This window comes from Pteronotus mesoamericanus, unplaced genomic scaffold (assembly GCF_021234165.1).
Source record: "Pteronotus mesoamericanus isolate MK-2021 breed Mesoamerican mustached bat unplaced genomic scaffold, CSHL_Meso_final contig_169, whole genome shotgun sequence".
Lineage (NCBI taxonomy): Eukaryota > Metazoa > Chordata > Mammalia > Chiroptera > Mormoopidae > Pteronotus > Pteronotus mesoamericanus.
The window spans coordinates 26,636,941-26,654,095 of NW_026555068.1; the positions used below are offsets into that span (position 1 = coordinate 26,636,941).

Here is a 17,155-nt window from a genome sequence, read left to right on the forward strand (position 1 = left end):
AGAAATAGGGGCTATATTATTTCCAATAAAAAGGAGTTCTTGTATAAGTTTCTTCAAGAATATATAAATAAGTGAGATAAGTGAATCAAATGGTCACAGCCATCTGGATTCCTTTTTCAATTCAGGGAATGAAGAAAAACCACCAAACGAAATATAAAGGTGTTCAGCCCAGTTTTTTTTTTTTCAGTCCAGTTAGTCTAGGCCCTGTCTGGGCTTACAGACAGAAATACGCCAAGAGGCATCCATCAACAACGAAAGGGCAAGATAAATCAGAAATAACAGAACTGCGTGTGGAGATGAACAAACTCAGCAAGGGCAGTGCGCAGGCACAGAGCAGCGGCACGCATGGGTCGCAGAGAGAATTAGGAGCCCGTTTCATGGACGATTTCTTCCAAGGGGAGGGAGGGAGGGCTCTGCAGGCAGGCTGGCTGCTTTCGCTCTCAGCTCTCGCCTTCCTGGCTTGTGTCATCTTGGTGGGATCACGTAAATCCTTTGTGCCTCAGTTTCAATATCTATGAAATGGGGATAATAACAGTGCCCACCTCACCCAGCTCCTGTGAAGGCTGATGGGATGATATGGGCGGTGTTGTTCGAGCGGTTGGCCCCTGGCACATCATAAGGGCTTATATGGGCATTAGCTGTTATTATTATTAGTAGTAGTACCCTTATTACTATATACACTCTGTAGCTATAATGCGTCGGTAAGCTATGCATAGCATCTGTGTATGTGTGCACGTGTGTGTGCATGTGCGGCGTGTGCGTGACAGATAACGATGCAGCAGACATGTCCACCTTTACCTCTAACGTTCAGCTAAGATCAGACTGTGGCGTTTAACACAACTTCATCGAAGCTTTGAGGATCGACAAAAATAAAAAACAACTCAACCGCTGCCAACTCGCTCTACTATTTTTGACCCTCCTGCTACCACGGCACCATCCTCATTCTCTCTTCTCTTTTGTTCACTCCTGTCTCTCTCCCCACCTTCCCTCCTCCCCTCCCTTCTCTTGTCCCAAAGCAACGGCAGTCAGCCTCCAGCTTTGCCTCCAAACAGCGGGTCTCCACTGCTCCCCGGGCCGAGCCCCCCCAGACCTTGGGCTTCGACTGACCACGGGGGCGCCGATCACAGCAATGACAAGTTAATAAGTTAGCACCTGGTGTTTAAATTAATGTGTTTTAAGTAAAACAGGGACCGTCCTAATCCAGCCCAGTCTCAATCTGCCACGGATTCTGCATTCGGTTTTACAGTTGCATTATACATCCCCCAAGAAGAAGGGCTGGCTTCTGGTTTACATTTACTGCATAAAGGACACATCCTGGTAATTTTTCTGAAATATGGTTATTGAAGTCTCTACATGCAAAAATTGAAAACTGCTAAGAACAATCAGCTAGTTACTCTGCAGATGAAATAGTAATTTAAAACGCATTTTCACTCAGCATCCACACTATGCTGTTGACTTTGCCACTTCACTGACTTTAATATTTGCTCTGCTGCCGCCGGTTGCAACACCCCCAGCACAGCCTCTTCCACAAGTTCCTGTTTGTATTGCACTGGAGCTGTATCTACCACCCTATTTTCTGGTCTCAAATGACCACCCTGTATTCTGGTATTAAACGATTTTTCCACTGGAAACTTTCTCCCTCTTGATACAGTCATGATTTATTACTGAAATACATCAAATCCATTTTCAATTTAATTGAAACGTATAATTTAGACATATAAAAAATTTAACAGTCTTAACTTAAAAAGTTTTAAATATTGTAATGCTGGCACTAAACAAGAAATATAATTTTGAACTCTTTCTGTATCAACAAACTGTATATTGCATCCTTAAAAGATAAAGTTTAATTTTAATTTACCTTATAAACACTGATTCCTCCACAAGAAGAATTTAAAGCACTGTCTCAAAATTCCTAATTATATTATAATCCAAAAGTACTGTGGGTTCTGCAGTCCCACGTATAATAACTGCATTTGTCACTGTTTTTAGCTTAGCCTATTTCAGAGACTCCACACGACACGTACGTTTGCCTCTAACTTCATCCACAGATCAGGGTTTAGAAATGTAATAGGGTCATGAAACTATACCTTTTGGTGGCACTTCAGCTGATTGCATTAACACTCATTAAAAACGTGGCATGAGGAACTTAACGAGCATTTGTAATGTGAAAAATCCCCTCACAAAACTAGGGACTTTATTTTGTTTGTAAACAGCAGAAGCACTTTGCAAAGAATAACCATTGTCTTGAAACCGCATTGCGAGATCGTCACCTGCCTAGTTCTTCCACTTGGAGAACTCGTAACAGGAAGTCTTAAATGAGATCATGGAAGCTTCCAAACTTCAAACACTTGCTGTCCAAATGAGACCCTCTACTAAGCTCAGGCAGAACTCATAATCTGAAAATCTCCCACGCTCTCCGATACTTCCAGACGGGTTCCGGGCAGGCCGCCTGCCCGGCTCCCGGCCCTGCCTAGTAACAGTTACATGACACGTCTGTCCTGTGATCAGGCTGGTCTAGGCAGACCCACGGCTGGAGCAAGTGCGGGACTGAGCCAGGAGTGAGGTACTGCCCCAGGTCAGCCCACCCCTCCATCAGCTGGATGTGCTGACCCCCGAGAAAATAGGTACCTTGTGACTCAAGACAACACACAGCTCATTTAAAACCTGACATTTCATGACCTGCGTCCTTTCCCTTCTCTTTCCCTGAGTAGTTTATGGCGTAGCGAATTCCTTGACCTGAAGCCACGCTTGCGGTCAGAGACAGGAGGAGTCTAACATTTCCTGAGGGCCACCTCCGACGGTGCCAAGGCCGGCGCTGAACCCACGCGATCCTGCAGCCTCCCTGATGAGGGGCTGCCTTTGTCGTAGCTTACGAATGGGAAGCAGAACCACGGATCGGTCCCAAGGACGTGCGGAGCTGGCAGAGCGGCCCTTGAGTGCGGTCACTAAACACGCGCTCCCTGCGCACATCACGCCGACCTACCCAAGCCCGGGGGCGGCCGCAGGCTGCTGCACCGGGAAAGTAACCCCGCTCTTTGCCCCCTTAGCCTGCCGCGTACGGAGCTCATCCGTGTGCTTCCCCGAAGTCCACTCTGCAGAAGTAGCTCAGTGTGATCCTCCAGAGCGCAGGCTTAAGGCGCAGGCTGCCTGGCCTCCCATCCCAGCTCAGCCACTGATGAACTGTTCCCCGGGACAGGTGACTGCTTCTTTCTCTCTCCCCGTCTCCACGTCTGTGAAGTGGGGTATCTGCGGGGTGTGGACATCACCAAGTGAGCGGCGCGGACAGAGGGGCCAAAGACTGCGACGGGCGCGGGGGAAGCCCCGACTGCGTGCTCGCGGGTGTTGTGCGTGGTGCCCGCGCACCAACGTGCTCCGGTCTGTGTCATGCTCTGGGGGGACCCGGGTGGAGAATGTTTCTACAAGGCATGACCATCTTCTTCCCGAGACATTATAACCCTTCTTGTAGCGACATCATTTGTGTATGGCATTTTATATGTTTTTCGAAGACCTTCTCCATTTGCTTTCATCTGAATCCCATTTCCCTCCTCCGCCAAGTGGCTTTGACCGCGGAAGGCCGCCGCATGAAGACGTGGGAGGGACAAAATGAGGTGGTGCATCTAAGCCGTTCGGCGCAGGATCTGGCGCTGTCCGCGTGGGGAGGCAGCGGGGCGGGCGGTCACAAAATCACCGCGTGTTTGAGGAAACGGAGGGGGGACACGCCTGCGCGGCGCACCTGACAGACGCTCGCTCCTAAGGAAGTCCGTCCCCGGGAGGACCCACATTTCCCGAAGGACTCGCGGTCTCCCCCTCTTCGCGGCACTGTCTCACTGGATGTAGACGGACACGGCGGTTGGGGCAGGAGCTCACTAGCAACACACTCAGCGAGCGCTCTGCGTTGAGACACGAGAAGCGCGTTTTTGTGGACGAAAGGTGTTTTAGATTGCAGTCCACGACGGGACGTTTTTGCATTCTCTCGTCTCCAGACCATCCAGGGGAGGCCGGTGGTTACCCCCTGCGTCTGCCGCCCAGTTCTGTGTACTACGTGGGGTTTATATATGTCAGTAGTTACCTCCTTTCGGGAATGCAGTCAAAAAATCAACATAATATTAACACCACTGTGTCAACAACCCAGAAGTGCTGAATGGCCACCTGGAGGGTGTATTTAAATCGCAGTGTTTTTCATGGAAAGTGTGATAGTTTTGGCATCTCACAGACTGTGTCTCAATCCTGATTGTACTTTGGGGCTGGGAGTGGGGGAGGGGGAAGGTGGGGAGGAGGAGGGGTAAGAGAGAGAGAGAGAGAGAGAGAATGGGCTTATACATCAGGGAATATTTTAGGGTGTTCTAAGCCTCAGGATACAGATTGATGGCAACTGGGTTTGCAATGAAATGCAATGAGCCACTTCAAAAAAAACTACACCTTTGAATTCAACTTGACTTAGAAGTGTTCCTTCCACTTACAAATGTTATGCTGTATTGCATCCATAGGTCCAGTTTGGACAGAAAACATAACATTGATGACCACTATTGATGCTCAGGCCTCTCACTGCTTTCCTTCCTATCTGAAAAACAGTACGACTCTCTTGATGACCATTTCATGCTGGGGATTTTTAGATGTACTCATATTATTATGGGTACGGATAATGTTCAAGGGCCCCGGATATTGACAACACAGACTAAAGGAGCCCCTGGAACACGCTTCTGTGTTTTACCTTCATTTTGTTTGTTATTGTGCACATCTGAACCTGATACTACCTTTTTGTATGTATTTGCGTATTTGTTTCCATTGAACCCGCCCCAGAAATTAAATTTCTATCTGGAAGAATGTAGCACTTAATATGTAGTTGATGAATTAATGAATGGCAGATTATCCCTGGGCAAAATTCCCTTGGACATCTTGTATTTGAAAATCTTTTTTAAATTTAAATTCATCTTACATTTATAATGCAGTTTATATTGACAATTCTCTATGGTCAGGATTTACACGGGATACACAGTGAGAGATGCTTAGAAAAAAACACAGATTTATACTGGCATCCTACTCATTTAGCTATACGTGTCAAACAAGGGCAACTTTTAAATATATTTTTGCATCACCTATTTGCAGGAACTGACTAGTAAACACTTGTCTGCTTTGCGCTTGTTGAGTCATTTCAAGAGGTCACATGAAAATCTGCTTCATCATAGCTGTGGGACTTGCGCAAATTATTTGCTTGTTGAAATCTCCGTCTTGTCGCCTATAGCTGGGAATGCCACTTATTTCCAGGATTGCAAGTGATCAGGAAGATAGAAAATGCGCCTAGCGTGCCGTGAGTGCCACGCACGTATTTGTTAAGTGAGGTTGCACAGGAAGAGTTGAACCGGCCCTGGGAAAGCTAGGCACTTCCGCGTGGACAGGTCCGCCCTCGGTCTCACTGCATCGGCGGTGGGGGCGGAACAAGTGTGACTTACAGCCTCTGCTCTCGGGGATGGGCCCTGGGGGCTGTGCATTGAAATGCCTTCCATGTTGCAATATTAAAAGTGAAAAATGGTGGTACTTGGCAAATATGAGTTGTAGACAAATGGTACTGAAATTCAGGCAGTAGGATCGAGGGAGGAAATCAATCCTCCAAGACCTAATATTTGCATAGCAAATCCCAAAACCAGCCTTGCATTTTATCGAGGACAGCTGCAGCGGGGGGTGTGTTGGTGACTTGAGCATGTGGCAGAAAACCGCAGTGAACAGCCGCACACCGGCAGGTTGTGCTCCTGCTACGTGGCCGGGCAGGCCCAGCCGCGTGCACAGGCAGCAGCACAGCGGTGAGCAGAGAGACTCTCGCGTCGTCCGAAGGCATGAGTGTGTCGCTACCTCGGGAGCCATTCTCTGCCATCCACACAGACCGTACGTCCTCGCCAATCAAGATTTCTCGGGAGAAAGTTTTCTCGCTGTTCCTAGTACCTGCAGGACTAGAGTGTGTTTGAATTGTCCCTGGTTAATGGAGAGTGGATTGCAGTGAAAGGTCTCTTGCTCAGACTGACCAGTCCCCAGAATATCTTCAGATACCCCGCTGCCCAGAAAGGACCGACGTGTAAGATCCCACACGGCACTGTAACAGGGCGGGAGGTACCTTTTCCTCCCTGCCTCTCAGCCGTCGGCGCCCACGTGCTGATGGAGGGCGTTGTGAGGGGCGAGAGAGACTGTCGGTCTGTGAGTAGTTGCCCCCGATCAGATCAGAAGAACTTGCAGGTCACCTGAGATGATCTCTGGAAATGGGAGAGTAGACTTTCCTGTACTTTCTTCACCCATAAAAGGACTTGCGAGGGAATGTGTAAGCAAAAGAAGATCAGCTTGCTCATTATGAAGCTGAGAAGCCTTGGGTCTTATTTTTCCTCATCATTTCTCTGCACACCATGTTGTGTAATCAGCTTTTTCAGAAGATTTCTTCTGTCATCTGTGCCTGCATGAACATTCAAAGCAAGACTTAAATCCAGTCTTTCAAACCTCAGAACTTCTGACAAGCTGTAGCTTTGCCTGACATGTGTTCCCCGTCCGCCTCTCCCTCCCTCTCCCTCTCTCTTCTTATTTACTTATTTTTATAGGCTTGTCATTTGTTATATGCAAGGTGGTATGTAAAGTTAGGCTTCACTGAGATTTCCACATAGCTGAACTTTAGGACAAATGAATGGAGGAAACAATTCATCCTTCAACCGAGGTCTAAGCTGTGTCCATCCTCATTAAGGAAGCATTAAGACTTTATTCAGAAATGAAGACATGCTAACATGAACCGCCTGGTGGATGTGTTAAGTACTGAATGACTTATCTTTATGTGTGTGTGGGGTGGGGGGAGGAATGTATAAATAGACCAAAATTCAAATCCCAATTCCTTCATTCACCAGCTGTGCCGCCTGGAGAAGGGTGCTCAGCCTTTGAAAGTCAGGTCAACCTACGCCTTTTAGAAAAGCAAGAGAACTTTCCCAACCATCAGCGTGGAAGAGCAGGTTAGCTGTCCTTGCTGTAGACTCCCGTAGCACCTGGGCTTTTGTGTGCACAGTAGTTTTCACGTGTCACGCAGAATTGCGATTTTTGACATGCCTTACACGTTGTGAGAGGTATGTATCCCTCTTGCCTAAAGTAAGTTCTTATGCATATAAACATGCTGAATAAACATTTGTGCAATAAAAATGAAAGAAAGTAAGGGTGGTGATGCCTGAGTTTAGTGAAACTTGTAACGACCGTGGTGATTCTGCGATTGGACTGCCGTATACAATTGTACAAACTCCAAAGAATGCCATGCTACTTTTATAATTAAAAAAATTCAAGTGTGCGCGGTGATTTTAATTTTCTTTGAAAAGATTTTATGGAAGTCAATTTCTGACCTCGAGCTTAAACCAGCAGTAAAAAGCGTTCTTTTTCTTTGTCAAAATGTAGGAAGAAACCAACTAAGACATTTTATTCTTCAGATAGTGTTGGATCTGTGTCCAAAATATTTGAGGAAAAAAAGAGCAGTTTTTGAACAGTGTTCATATCTGTGCACCCTGTGTACTATATTCTTGGTTCACATGATCATGTTTCCACAGGTCCTGTTTCTGTGTCTTCCCCTAAGGGCCTTGACCATTTTTTCCCCTGTATTTGCGATCCTCCATGTGCTGTTTAATCTGTGACTCTGTTTTCTTGTCTGTATCTTGAACATTGTATCACAAAGATGATTAATTATATGTTAGAGGAATATGTAAGTATTTCCTCAGTTTATATAATAAAATATTTATAAAGAGAAGATGAAGTGTTAAAGAAAGAGCTAACTCCAAATTAAGATGAATTAGGAAAAATGAGAAGGACTTACCATGGGCTTAGTTTTAGTGACTAATGTGTCTTTTGGTTGACACAGGAAATCAGGGCTATCGATTGTAAATACTTCTTAGACAGTATTTGAAAGGGAAATTGAGATTAACATTTATTATCTCCTATTTTTATAAATGTTATATAAATGTTAACAGGTAACATTTATTACCTATTGAACTCATATTTTTAAATGACTAAAAATAGAAGAGGGGTGAATACGAAGTGATATAATAAAAATCCGCTAGATGAGACATCTTGTCATATCCACTTACAAGTCTTGAGGGAGACCTACAAGAGAAGCATCGTCAGTTCTTAAGGTTCATAAAGCATATGTTAGAAATTTATGAAGTTAGTTTGCAATGATGTGAACCATTTTCCTTTTCTCACTAGTTTTCAGATGCTAGGTTGTTCAAAGTAATTTTAGTTCACATGTGACCAGCACTTCAACAAACAGTTCTAAAGCCAACCATCAACCGCAGCAGTTCAACTGCCCTCAAACAGGGAGAGGACACGGGCCTCCGCGCTCCAGGGGGACAGAGTTTCCCTTTGGGTGGGCGGGAAGTTCTGGAGAGGAAGGGAGGAGACGGCCGAAGAGCAGTGTGAAGGTCCCCAGCGCCCCAGGACTGTGCCTTTTGACGCGGGGAACACGGTACCCTCTGTGCTGCGTGGATTTTCCTGCAATCACAAAATTAACCTCCGCTCTGACGCGGTGTTGCCGTCGGAAGCTGCCTGTGCACATTTCTCTGCGCGAGTCCATCCCGCTAGGCTCTGAGGTGGTTCTTGTCTATTTAAAAAACCTGTGTACGTTGCTCTTGTCTCCTGTTGGTACCCATTTTTTTGGTGTGGAAAAGTCCGTTTCAGATGAACAGGTGGTCATCATTGGAATTTGTTGCTCCGCTTCAGTGTCCGGAAGGGAAGAAAGCCACAGTTACTTGTGCACTCATCTTGCCCCATGAGTATTTTCCCTTCCCCCTCCTGTTCCCTTTCCGCTGCCCCTGCCTGTGTGCAGAGAAGACCGCTGCGACCTGAGGCTGATGGGGGAGGCCGGCAAAGGCACCGGTGAGGGACAGCGGGCAGGGCGGCCGCCGCGGTCGGAGCTGCGGACCCTGACCTGCCTCTAGGACTCACCTGGTCCTTGAGGGGCCCCGCTCCTGAGTTTCTCCGCGTCTCAGTTTTTCCACCGTAAAATGGGACCAGATAACACTTTCTCTATTGTTTCTATAAATGGGTTAACGTGGGCCGGTCGCCCAGCCCCAAGTCCGTGGAGGCTGGAAGCTGTGTTTGCGCTTTGATTTCCCTGTGGGCCCTCCTCTCCATCCCTGACCTGGGAGCACAGATTCGAACACCTGCAGGAGACATAGGTTTGGATTTCTTTAAATTATATTCACCTATGGGTTCAGCTCATTTGACTGGAGAAAATAAATGCAAATGATTATAGAATTAACAAGTCTAAACATTCTGCTATGAGAAATCACGAGAAAGAAAGTGGTATGTTGTATAAGAATTCGCTTGCTTCTTTCTGGCCCTGGCTGGTGTGGCTCAGTGGATGGAGCACCAGCCTGAGAACCAGAGGGTCGCTGGTTCCATTCCCAGTCAGGGCACGTGCCTGGGTTGCAGGCCAGGTCCCCAGTAGGGGGTGCACTAGAGGCTCCCACACGTGGCTGTTTCCTCTTTCTCCCTCCTTCCCCCTCTCTCTGAAAAGAAATAAAATCTTTTTTAAAAATATCTTTCTTCTAAATAGTTGCTTTTGTAATGATTCAGAGGGTGGTGTGTAGCATGCTACTGACCCACTCTTTACAATGTATGTGGAATACATCCCCTAATGCAAGAAACACGTACTGTAGATAATTCGGACGGGAACTATTTTCGATTAGAGGTAAGGAATACAGTCGTGTGTGCCTGTGCTGCTGAGAGACGGAGACGGAGACAGGGGTCCTTTTTCCTTTAGATTCTGGCAGAGGTTTATTCCCCGCGTGAAGGAGACACTGTTTGCCTCCTCCTGCCCCTCCTGTGCAGCCCTGAGCCCCTCGGGTTGGCCCCGTCACTCCGAGGCTGAAGTACAAATGCTAATTTCGTGCCAGACTGCAGCGCTGGGATTTGCATTCCAAATCAGACTGCGGACGCCCGTTCTAAATTGCTTCGCCCCTTGTTCCTTATCTGGAATGTCTTCCTTCTCATTCCCCAGTAATGACCCTTGAAACAATTCTCTTTCAAGAGATTCCCTTTTAAAATCAGCAGTTTTGGTGGTCTGAAATTGGAACAATAAATTATAAAGACATCAATAGATTCTTTTATTTAACGTGGGTGTTTTTCCCTTTCCTTTAAGCGTCTCATGGCACTGAAGAAAAATAACTACTTAAACCATATCTTCAGGCTTAAAGGTTTATACTTAATTCTTTTGAAAACCGTATACTTCTACGTCTTTTTAAATCCGAAAGGTGTGAGCTTACAAGTCCACCCTTCATAATAACCTTTTACAGATTAAACCCTGAGATGGTATAATTGCATGCTTTGGGGGGCACTTTTAAATCAAATTAACTAGACCCTTTGAGGAGAAGAAAGGAAAACGCGTTCTGCAAGGTATCTGCCTGGGTGAGCAGCCACTCCCGCGGCATAAAGAAGGGACGGCGTCTGGGCTTTCCCACTCTGGCGGCGAAGGGGGGAATTCTGGGGTGGTGGTCTGCTTCATGTTGGCGGACACCCCTCCATCTGCTCGCAGCCCAGCCTCCCTCCAATTTAAAGCCCAGATTTCCATACAAACCTCAATTCCTTTTCCTCACTTTAAATGCAAAGCAAGGCTTATGAATCATAGAGTCCCTGCTCCTGGGATTCAGACCAGATTTCCCCCCAAAATTCTCAGGCTCTTTGCTTGAATACCTGCTTACAGTGCTACACAATGGGCAGCTTTGAGAAGAAAAATTGATAATCTTCACGGAAGAGTAATTTGAATGAAATTGCGCTTGACAGCCTGTCTCCCAGCAAACAAGAGGCGCGAGGGAGCCTCAGCTCAGCTCTGAGGACTCGCTCCGGCCACTGCTGCAGGAGCCTCCCAGAGGCGGAAAATCACCAGGCTTCCCAGCATCTGATCCAGCTTTTGCTTAATTCCGCGGACCAGACTCTACCGAAGAAAGGTAGCCATGGAGGAGAATATGGAAGAGGGACAGACACAGAAAGGTACCGTGCTCATAAAGGGTTGTTATCTGGGGCTAAGTCATGACTGAGCAGCCCCCTTGCCTGCCTTAGGCGCCTGGCAGTGGGGCTCCGAGCGTTGCTCCCTGGGAAGGCATTTCTGTCTCCCCTCCGCCTGTTTTTCCCGGGCAGTGATGTCGGACAGCGATGTGGTCGTAGTTTGCAAATCTTTCGTCTCAGTGATAAGAGCAGGGCAGCACTGCTGCGGGCTGGTCCTCAGACCAGCCTTTGTTAACCTTTATTTCTCTCGTGCGTCCACGCTGGCCGAGCCGGGCGCGGGGATTCCTGGCCGGAGCACAACAACGCAACACGGGGAGTCGGTCGCAGCTAAAAACCTGGTGATGTAACCGTCACCGGTCCCTTGGAGAGGACACCTCGCAGAACAAAGACCCAGGGTTTATTTATTACGTTTTGGTTGGGGTGCCTTTTGAAAACAGTTTCGCTTGTTTGTTTTTGCCACGAATGCCGTTTAAACGCAGGTGAAGCAGAGGTTCGTGGGTTTTCCATGTGCGTTGATGCCAGGCCTCCCCTCCCGGAGAGAGGACTGTCGCCGACTGGGGAGTTGCTCGGGGTCTCCAGGGCACTTTCGGATGCATTTTTTAGCCTCTGTAGGTGGATCTGTTTATGTAAGCTAATGTGAACTTGTCATTCTGTAGGTTGAAAATGACCACATATTGGCAATTTCAAGTGATTCCGACACCCGAGAATTTGGGGGTGTCGAGCGGTGGCTTTGAGGGACCGTTGCTCTCACACCAGCAGCAGCAGCCCTGTCCCCTGGCTGCTCTCAGGCTTATGTAATGTCACAGAAAACGCTCCGCGTCCTCGGGATGCAGCGGCGGCAGAGGCAGTGCTGCGTGGAGGCGATGTTTAAGGGCAGGACGGAGAAGATGCTGCTCTCACGTGTGATTTGGAATGGATAGGATGCATTGTTTTAGAAAATGCTGTACTTCACACAATAAAATAGGTTGCCTGGAAGCATAGGATAGTTTTTTTTTTTTTAATTATCCTGAGCCATTCGGCTTTGCTGGGTCTCAACACACACACTTACACACATATACATACACACACGTAATCAGACCCCATGACAATAAATATTTAAAGGTTTTCTATAAGCAATAGAGGGAGGTACTACATAAATCAGTGTCTAAATTTTAGTTATTAGCATACTTATTAATGATAATCTGTAGTAGAAGCAAAATAGTCTACAGAGATTGCACATGATCTGCTTGTTAAATTTTAAAAAAAAACTCAGCTACCTGTATTATATGAACAAGTAGCTTAAGTGTTCATCAGTGATTTGAAGTGGCCAATTTTCAGGGTAAGTTCCATCCTTAAAAGGCATCTCCACTGAGTGTTCTACTTTAGGAATAAAATATCTTATTTTAATATCTTCTTTGATATCACATAATGAGATTGCTTTTTGGCTTGTCAACTTCTTCAAGGAAAGATAAGCGGATCATTTAAAATAGACAAATGATATTCATTACACTAAATAAAACCTTGAGCTAAACTGTGGACTGTGGTAACAGGTCGGCTGTCTCGGCAAAGGCTTGGTGGGTGCAGGAATGAAGAGAAATGATGTAATTAGCTGTGATGTTTTTCTCGGGGAACATGGAAACCCTCCCCCCGCGGGGAAGGAAGCAGTGAGGAGGCGGGGCGTCTGTCATCGTGGGGTTTTTTGTATCATGGACAAGTGCACACTTACATCAGGATCAGCAGGGAAATGGCCATTTAAAAATGAACAGAAAGTTGTATAATGGTCTAAAGTATATAAAGGTATATAGCTAAAGTATCTGTGATTAAGCTTTTATGTCGTAATTGAGAAAACGCTGATTTAATTCTCCTCCATCCCGGTCTCCTGTTCCCCCAGCTATGCCTGCGACACCTTTTCTGTGTAATTTGTTGTTAGAAGGCTGTGTGTGAATGTTGATGCTTTCTCTGCAGGCCTGGGGTGGGGGGCACAATATGCAATTTGCTGAGATCTAAGTTGGAGGAGCCCCCTGACAAGCAGATGGGATCGTCAGAGCTTGGTCAAGAGTTGGGGTGAGCAGATTTGCAGATCTGTCTGCTTTAATGGAGAGCAGCACTTTGCGTGAGCATGTTGCCTGTTTTTCTTAAACTGCATAGGATTTTCTTAGGTAATGATTCAGATACCACGTGTTTTTCTTCCATTTGAAAGATGATTTCCGCTCCCTTTTCACAATTTAAACCTCTTCTTCCCTGTTACAAATTAGAAGGACGTCTATTCCTGTCGGTCTTTACCCATGTTACCTTTGAAATTCAACTAGGATGGGAGGTGGAAGCTGGCAGTTTCCTAAGCACACTTAAAAATAATATGGCTGATGCCTAAGGACTTCAAAAGCTCTTTCCTAAGAAATATATTTTTCTTCACAATGAGGTCTCCCTTCCCCTCTGAACCTGTAAAAGGCAATTGATAGCAGCCCTAACACTCCCCCGATGGAACTCTGTGTGTTCACCTGGGGCAGAGGGTCGTTTAAAAGTGTGGTGACGTCATCAGCCACTCTGCCCAGCGAGCCGGTGCCTTGGTGTGACGCTGTGACACAGTCCTGGGCTCCTGAGCCTTTTCCTGCAGTCACATCTGCCCGCCTCCCCAGAGGCAAGGCCGTCCTCATGCTGAGTGGGAGTCCAGTCTTTAAGAAGTGTGTGTTTTTGGGAAAACATGCCCTCTAAGCGCAAGCCAATGGCTGTATCTTGTGCTCAGCCAAAGCGACAGTGTCCTGGTTTGGAGGACAGGAGAAAAAGAGAAAGAAACGCGGCTGCTCTGAGCGTGGCCCTTAGGTATGGCCATGATAAGCCCAGCACGACTGTTACCCAAAACTGAGTGGTCACCAAATCATGGCAACAAGAGCCACAGTTACCAGAGAGGGGTTGAGCAAAGTGCCTGAAGAGGCATTTACAAAGATTCACAAGGTGCACACGTGTGACTTGGAGACATGCACCTGTGTTTGCCACACTTTGCCCAGTCCTGGGAAAAGATGGAAGTGATTTCAGGGTGTCTGCTCGGGAGAGGATGAGCAACCAGAAGCATGTTCTGGAGGCCAGGGAGGTGGGGGGCCGTTGAGGGAATCTCAGTGAAAGCACCCCTGAATGAGGAGGAGGGCACCCAGGCTGGCTGATGAAACGGTAATCGGATGAAGTGGTAAAATCATAAAGAGATAAAAAAGAAAACCAGCAATGAACAGGAAGAGCTAGCAAGTTGGAATCTTCATAAATTGGCCCAACTGTTCCAAACAGCCAGAAACCACCTTGACTTAAGTTTTGACTGTGAACATCACGTGAGAAAGGTTTGCTCAGCTCGGAAGGGAGTGGCCATGGCCTTACTCACCAGGGTTTTCTGGTGGGATGGACCAGAAGCACGTGAATTTCTGTTTTCACCTTCTCACACTGACTGCGTTCCCAGCACCGGTCCCCAAGAGAACCAGCCCCTGGGGACTTCCAGGGTGGGTCGCTAGGGGGAGCAGCTGGTCAAACTTGGCTTGAAAAGGGCCACCACTTCTCTCAACACTCACGGCCACCGTTTCCTGGTCCCTGTGGAGCCTCAGACCAACACCGTGAACATACATGTGACGTCAGCCCATCCTCAACTGATTAAAACCCACAGACATAGTTAGATGGAAGGACATTCAATCTTGGTGTCTCTCATAACTGACAACACTGTGCAATTATATTTGAATGCCTTCTTCACATTTTACATTATACATTTTGCATTTATATACTTTATATATTTATTTTATATTTTCCATTATACATTTATACACACATAATGTATTTATGGGCTGACTGAAAGTCTTTCTGAAAATTTTTTGGACTAGGGTTATTATCGTTACCTCAAGAGGACAGTGGTGCCCAGCCCTTCCTTCGCCAGACGTCATGCCTGAGGAAGGGACACCGCCACGTTCGATGGCAAGGGAGGCAGCTCTGGCCCTGGGGCACCAGAGGATGCTGGCCAACCGGAATCGTCCAGGGATTCCAGTGCCAGTCAGGGGCCTAAGGACGTTCCATAAATTCACTCACTGACCTTTCAAAATGGCCTCTAGTGGTACGAACATTGAGGAAGCTAAAAATCAAATAGACAAATTAACTTGGTCAACATTGCAAGGGAACAAGTAGCAGAGCCAAGGTTCCCTGCCGTCAGCCTGAGGCCAAGCCTGACTGTGAGCCACACCCTGCGCTTCGCTGGACGTCAGCAACGGCTTGCCCGCCGCCCCCTCCTCCGTGTGCTGCCTCCAGCACACACGCCCACCCCGCCAGGCAGCTGGGCTCTGTAACGGATGGCTGGGTGCTCTGTCACCAGCCCTGCCTTTTCGGCCAGATGTGCAGCTTTACCAGAGGGGCCAATCCCTAGGTGCACCTGTAAGCGATGACCTGTCACTCTTGATCCACAAAGATGAGCGGGGTCCGTGGGACTCCCGTCCTGAGCGTTGGGAAAAGGTGATCCTTGACGGGCTCCTTGTCCCTCCATGTATTTCTTTTAGTGACCGCTCCAGTTGCCTATGAGGTGATTGGAATGAATCAAAAAGCTTCCAATAAAAGACCTCTAATGTCCAGATTCCCTTAGGAGTCTTCTGTAAAGAGGCTTATTGTTAAGAACATTTCCCCAAGTTTAACTTAAGTGGCAGTTGAACCAGTGCATACTCATTGTGTACTTAACTCTCAGCTTGACGCTCGTCTTGAACATATTCTGGTCATTCCCAAACTTGAATAATTAGTTCACCCTAAAGCTATTACCTACCAGTAAGTAAGTATTGATAGTAAACTATGTATTTTGAGAACCATTGCAAAGAAATCAAAGAACCACGGGGAGTCCAAGTGTCTGCTTTATTAACAGAATTAGAAACTTTAACAGTATGGAATTGAAATCCATAGACCAGGAAAACAACATCAGAAGCCTTTGAACGATCATTGAAATGGAAGAATTGGCCTTATTTTGCTTCTTGAGCATTGGCTACTTGCAGACCTGTGAAAGAGGGAACTTGTCTTGTTTGTCTAGTTCTGCGTAGACAAATTTCATTGCAGTAAATATTGTCAGCTGCCATCTCAACATTTGGACAACAAAGCTGGAAAAATCAGAGATTTGGATTTTGTAAAGCGTTTAGGAAAATCAGTCCTGTGATCTCACCGCTGTGCTTTTACCAGCATTTAGTGCTGGAGTCTAAGAAACTAGCCTTGTGTGGTCAGCCGGTGTAGTCCTGAGACACCTACCACCGAGGAAAGGGACCTGTACTTTTCATAAAATGTAATAGAAATTCCCAAAACTTTTGCATGGCTCTCGTTATTATGGCTCCTGTGGTTTAGATACAAAGGTTTAGAATTTTATCACCTTCTATTTTCGTTGGATCAGTTGCTAATTATGTTTTCTATGACTTTGGTGCTATTTGTCACAGAAATCCAAAATGCTTAATACACACATTCTACCATCTTGTTAGGATAAAGGATATACGTAGTTGTTTTCTTTTTAAACAATGTCATTAAAATGAGTGTATACACCTTGTAGAATGAGAGTGCTTGATATAGTTGCTTCATTAACTCCTTCAATTGAAAGTTAATCTTAAACATTGACGGAGACTAAGTGAGAAGTTCAATGCTCTGGACTGAGATATTGATGCAGAATGGACTTGGAGTGATGACTACAAGACGGTGCCTAGAAATTAATTATTTTTTAATTAATCCAAAAGGCAACGGCACATATGGGATTCATAAAGTGCCGGAAATAATGTCTAGTGTATCAATTTTGGCCTCCATTTTCCTCTACACATTCACACCTCCCCCCAGGCAAAATGTTTGACAATTCCCTTTTTCATACGTTGAGGGCAGACGGTCCGGCTTAGTTTCTGAATCCTTTTGGATGGCATCCATAGGAACAGGTGGCGCAGCTGTGGACTTGATGCCATTATAAAAATAATTCATGTTTTCCCATGTGTTATCTATTCACGTTGTGACCATTGTCTCAGATACTCTTAATCTGAAAGAGACTTCCTTCTTCGTCTGCGAAAATAAGAAAGAAAAACAGAAGATAACGGGTTTGTTTCTCTTAAACTGTGAGTGGGAAATTTAACTTGCGTCAAAATGAAAGCCAGTAGCACGCTGGGGTCTGTTTGCAGAGTTCACCCAGGGAATTAAGTTACAA

The 17,155-nt window shown here is 46.4% G+C and overlaps 1 protein-coding gene across 2 annotated transcripts in view; it reads left to right on the forward strand.

The window, feature by feature from the left end:
• The window catches only part of GPM6A (glycoprotein M6A), a 196,203-nt gene that overhangs the window by 89,587 nt on the left and 89,461 nt on the right, over positions 1–17,155 (forward strand). The window contains exon 1 of one of the 2 annotated variants that reach the window (XM_054566200.1): positions 10,393–10,992. The exons of the other annotated variant lie outside the window; for it this stretch is intronic. Coding sequence (XP_054422175.1) covers positions 10,956–10,992 — 37 coding nt within the window. The 5' untranslated portion in view covers positions 10,393–10,955. Of the gene's footprint in view, positions 1–10,392; positions 10,993–17,155 lie in introns of those variants that run through there. 2 annotated transcript variants of the gene reach the window in all.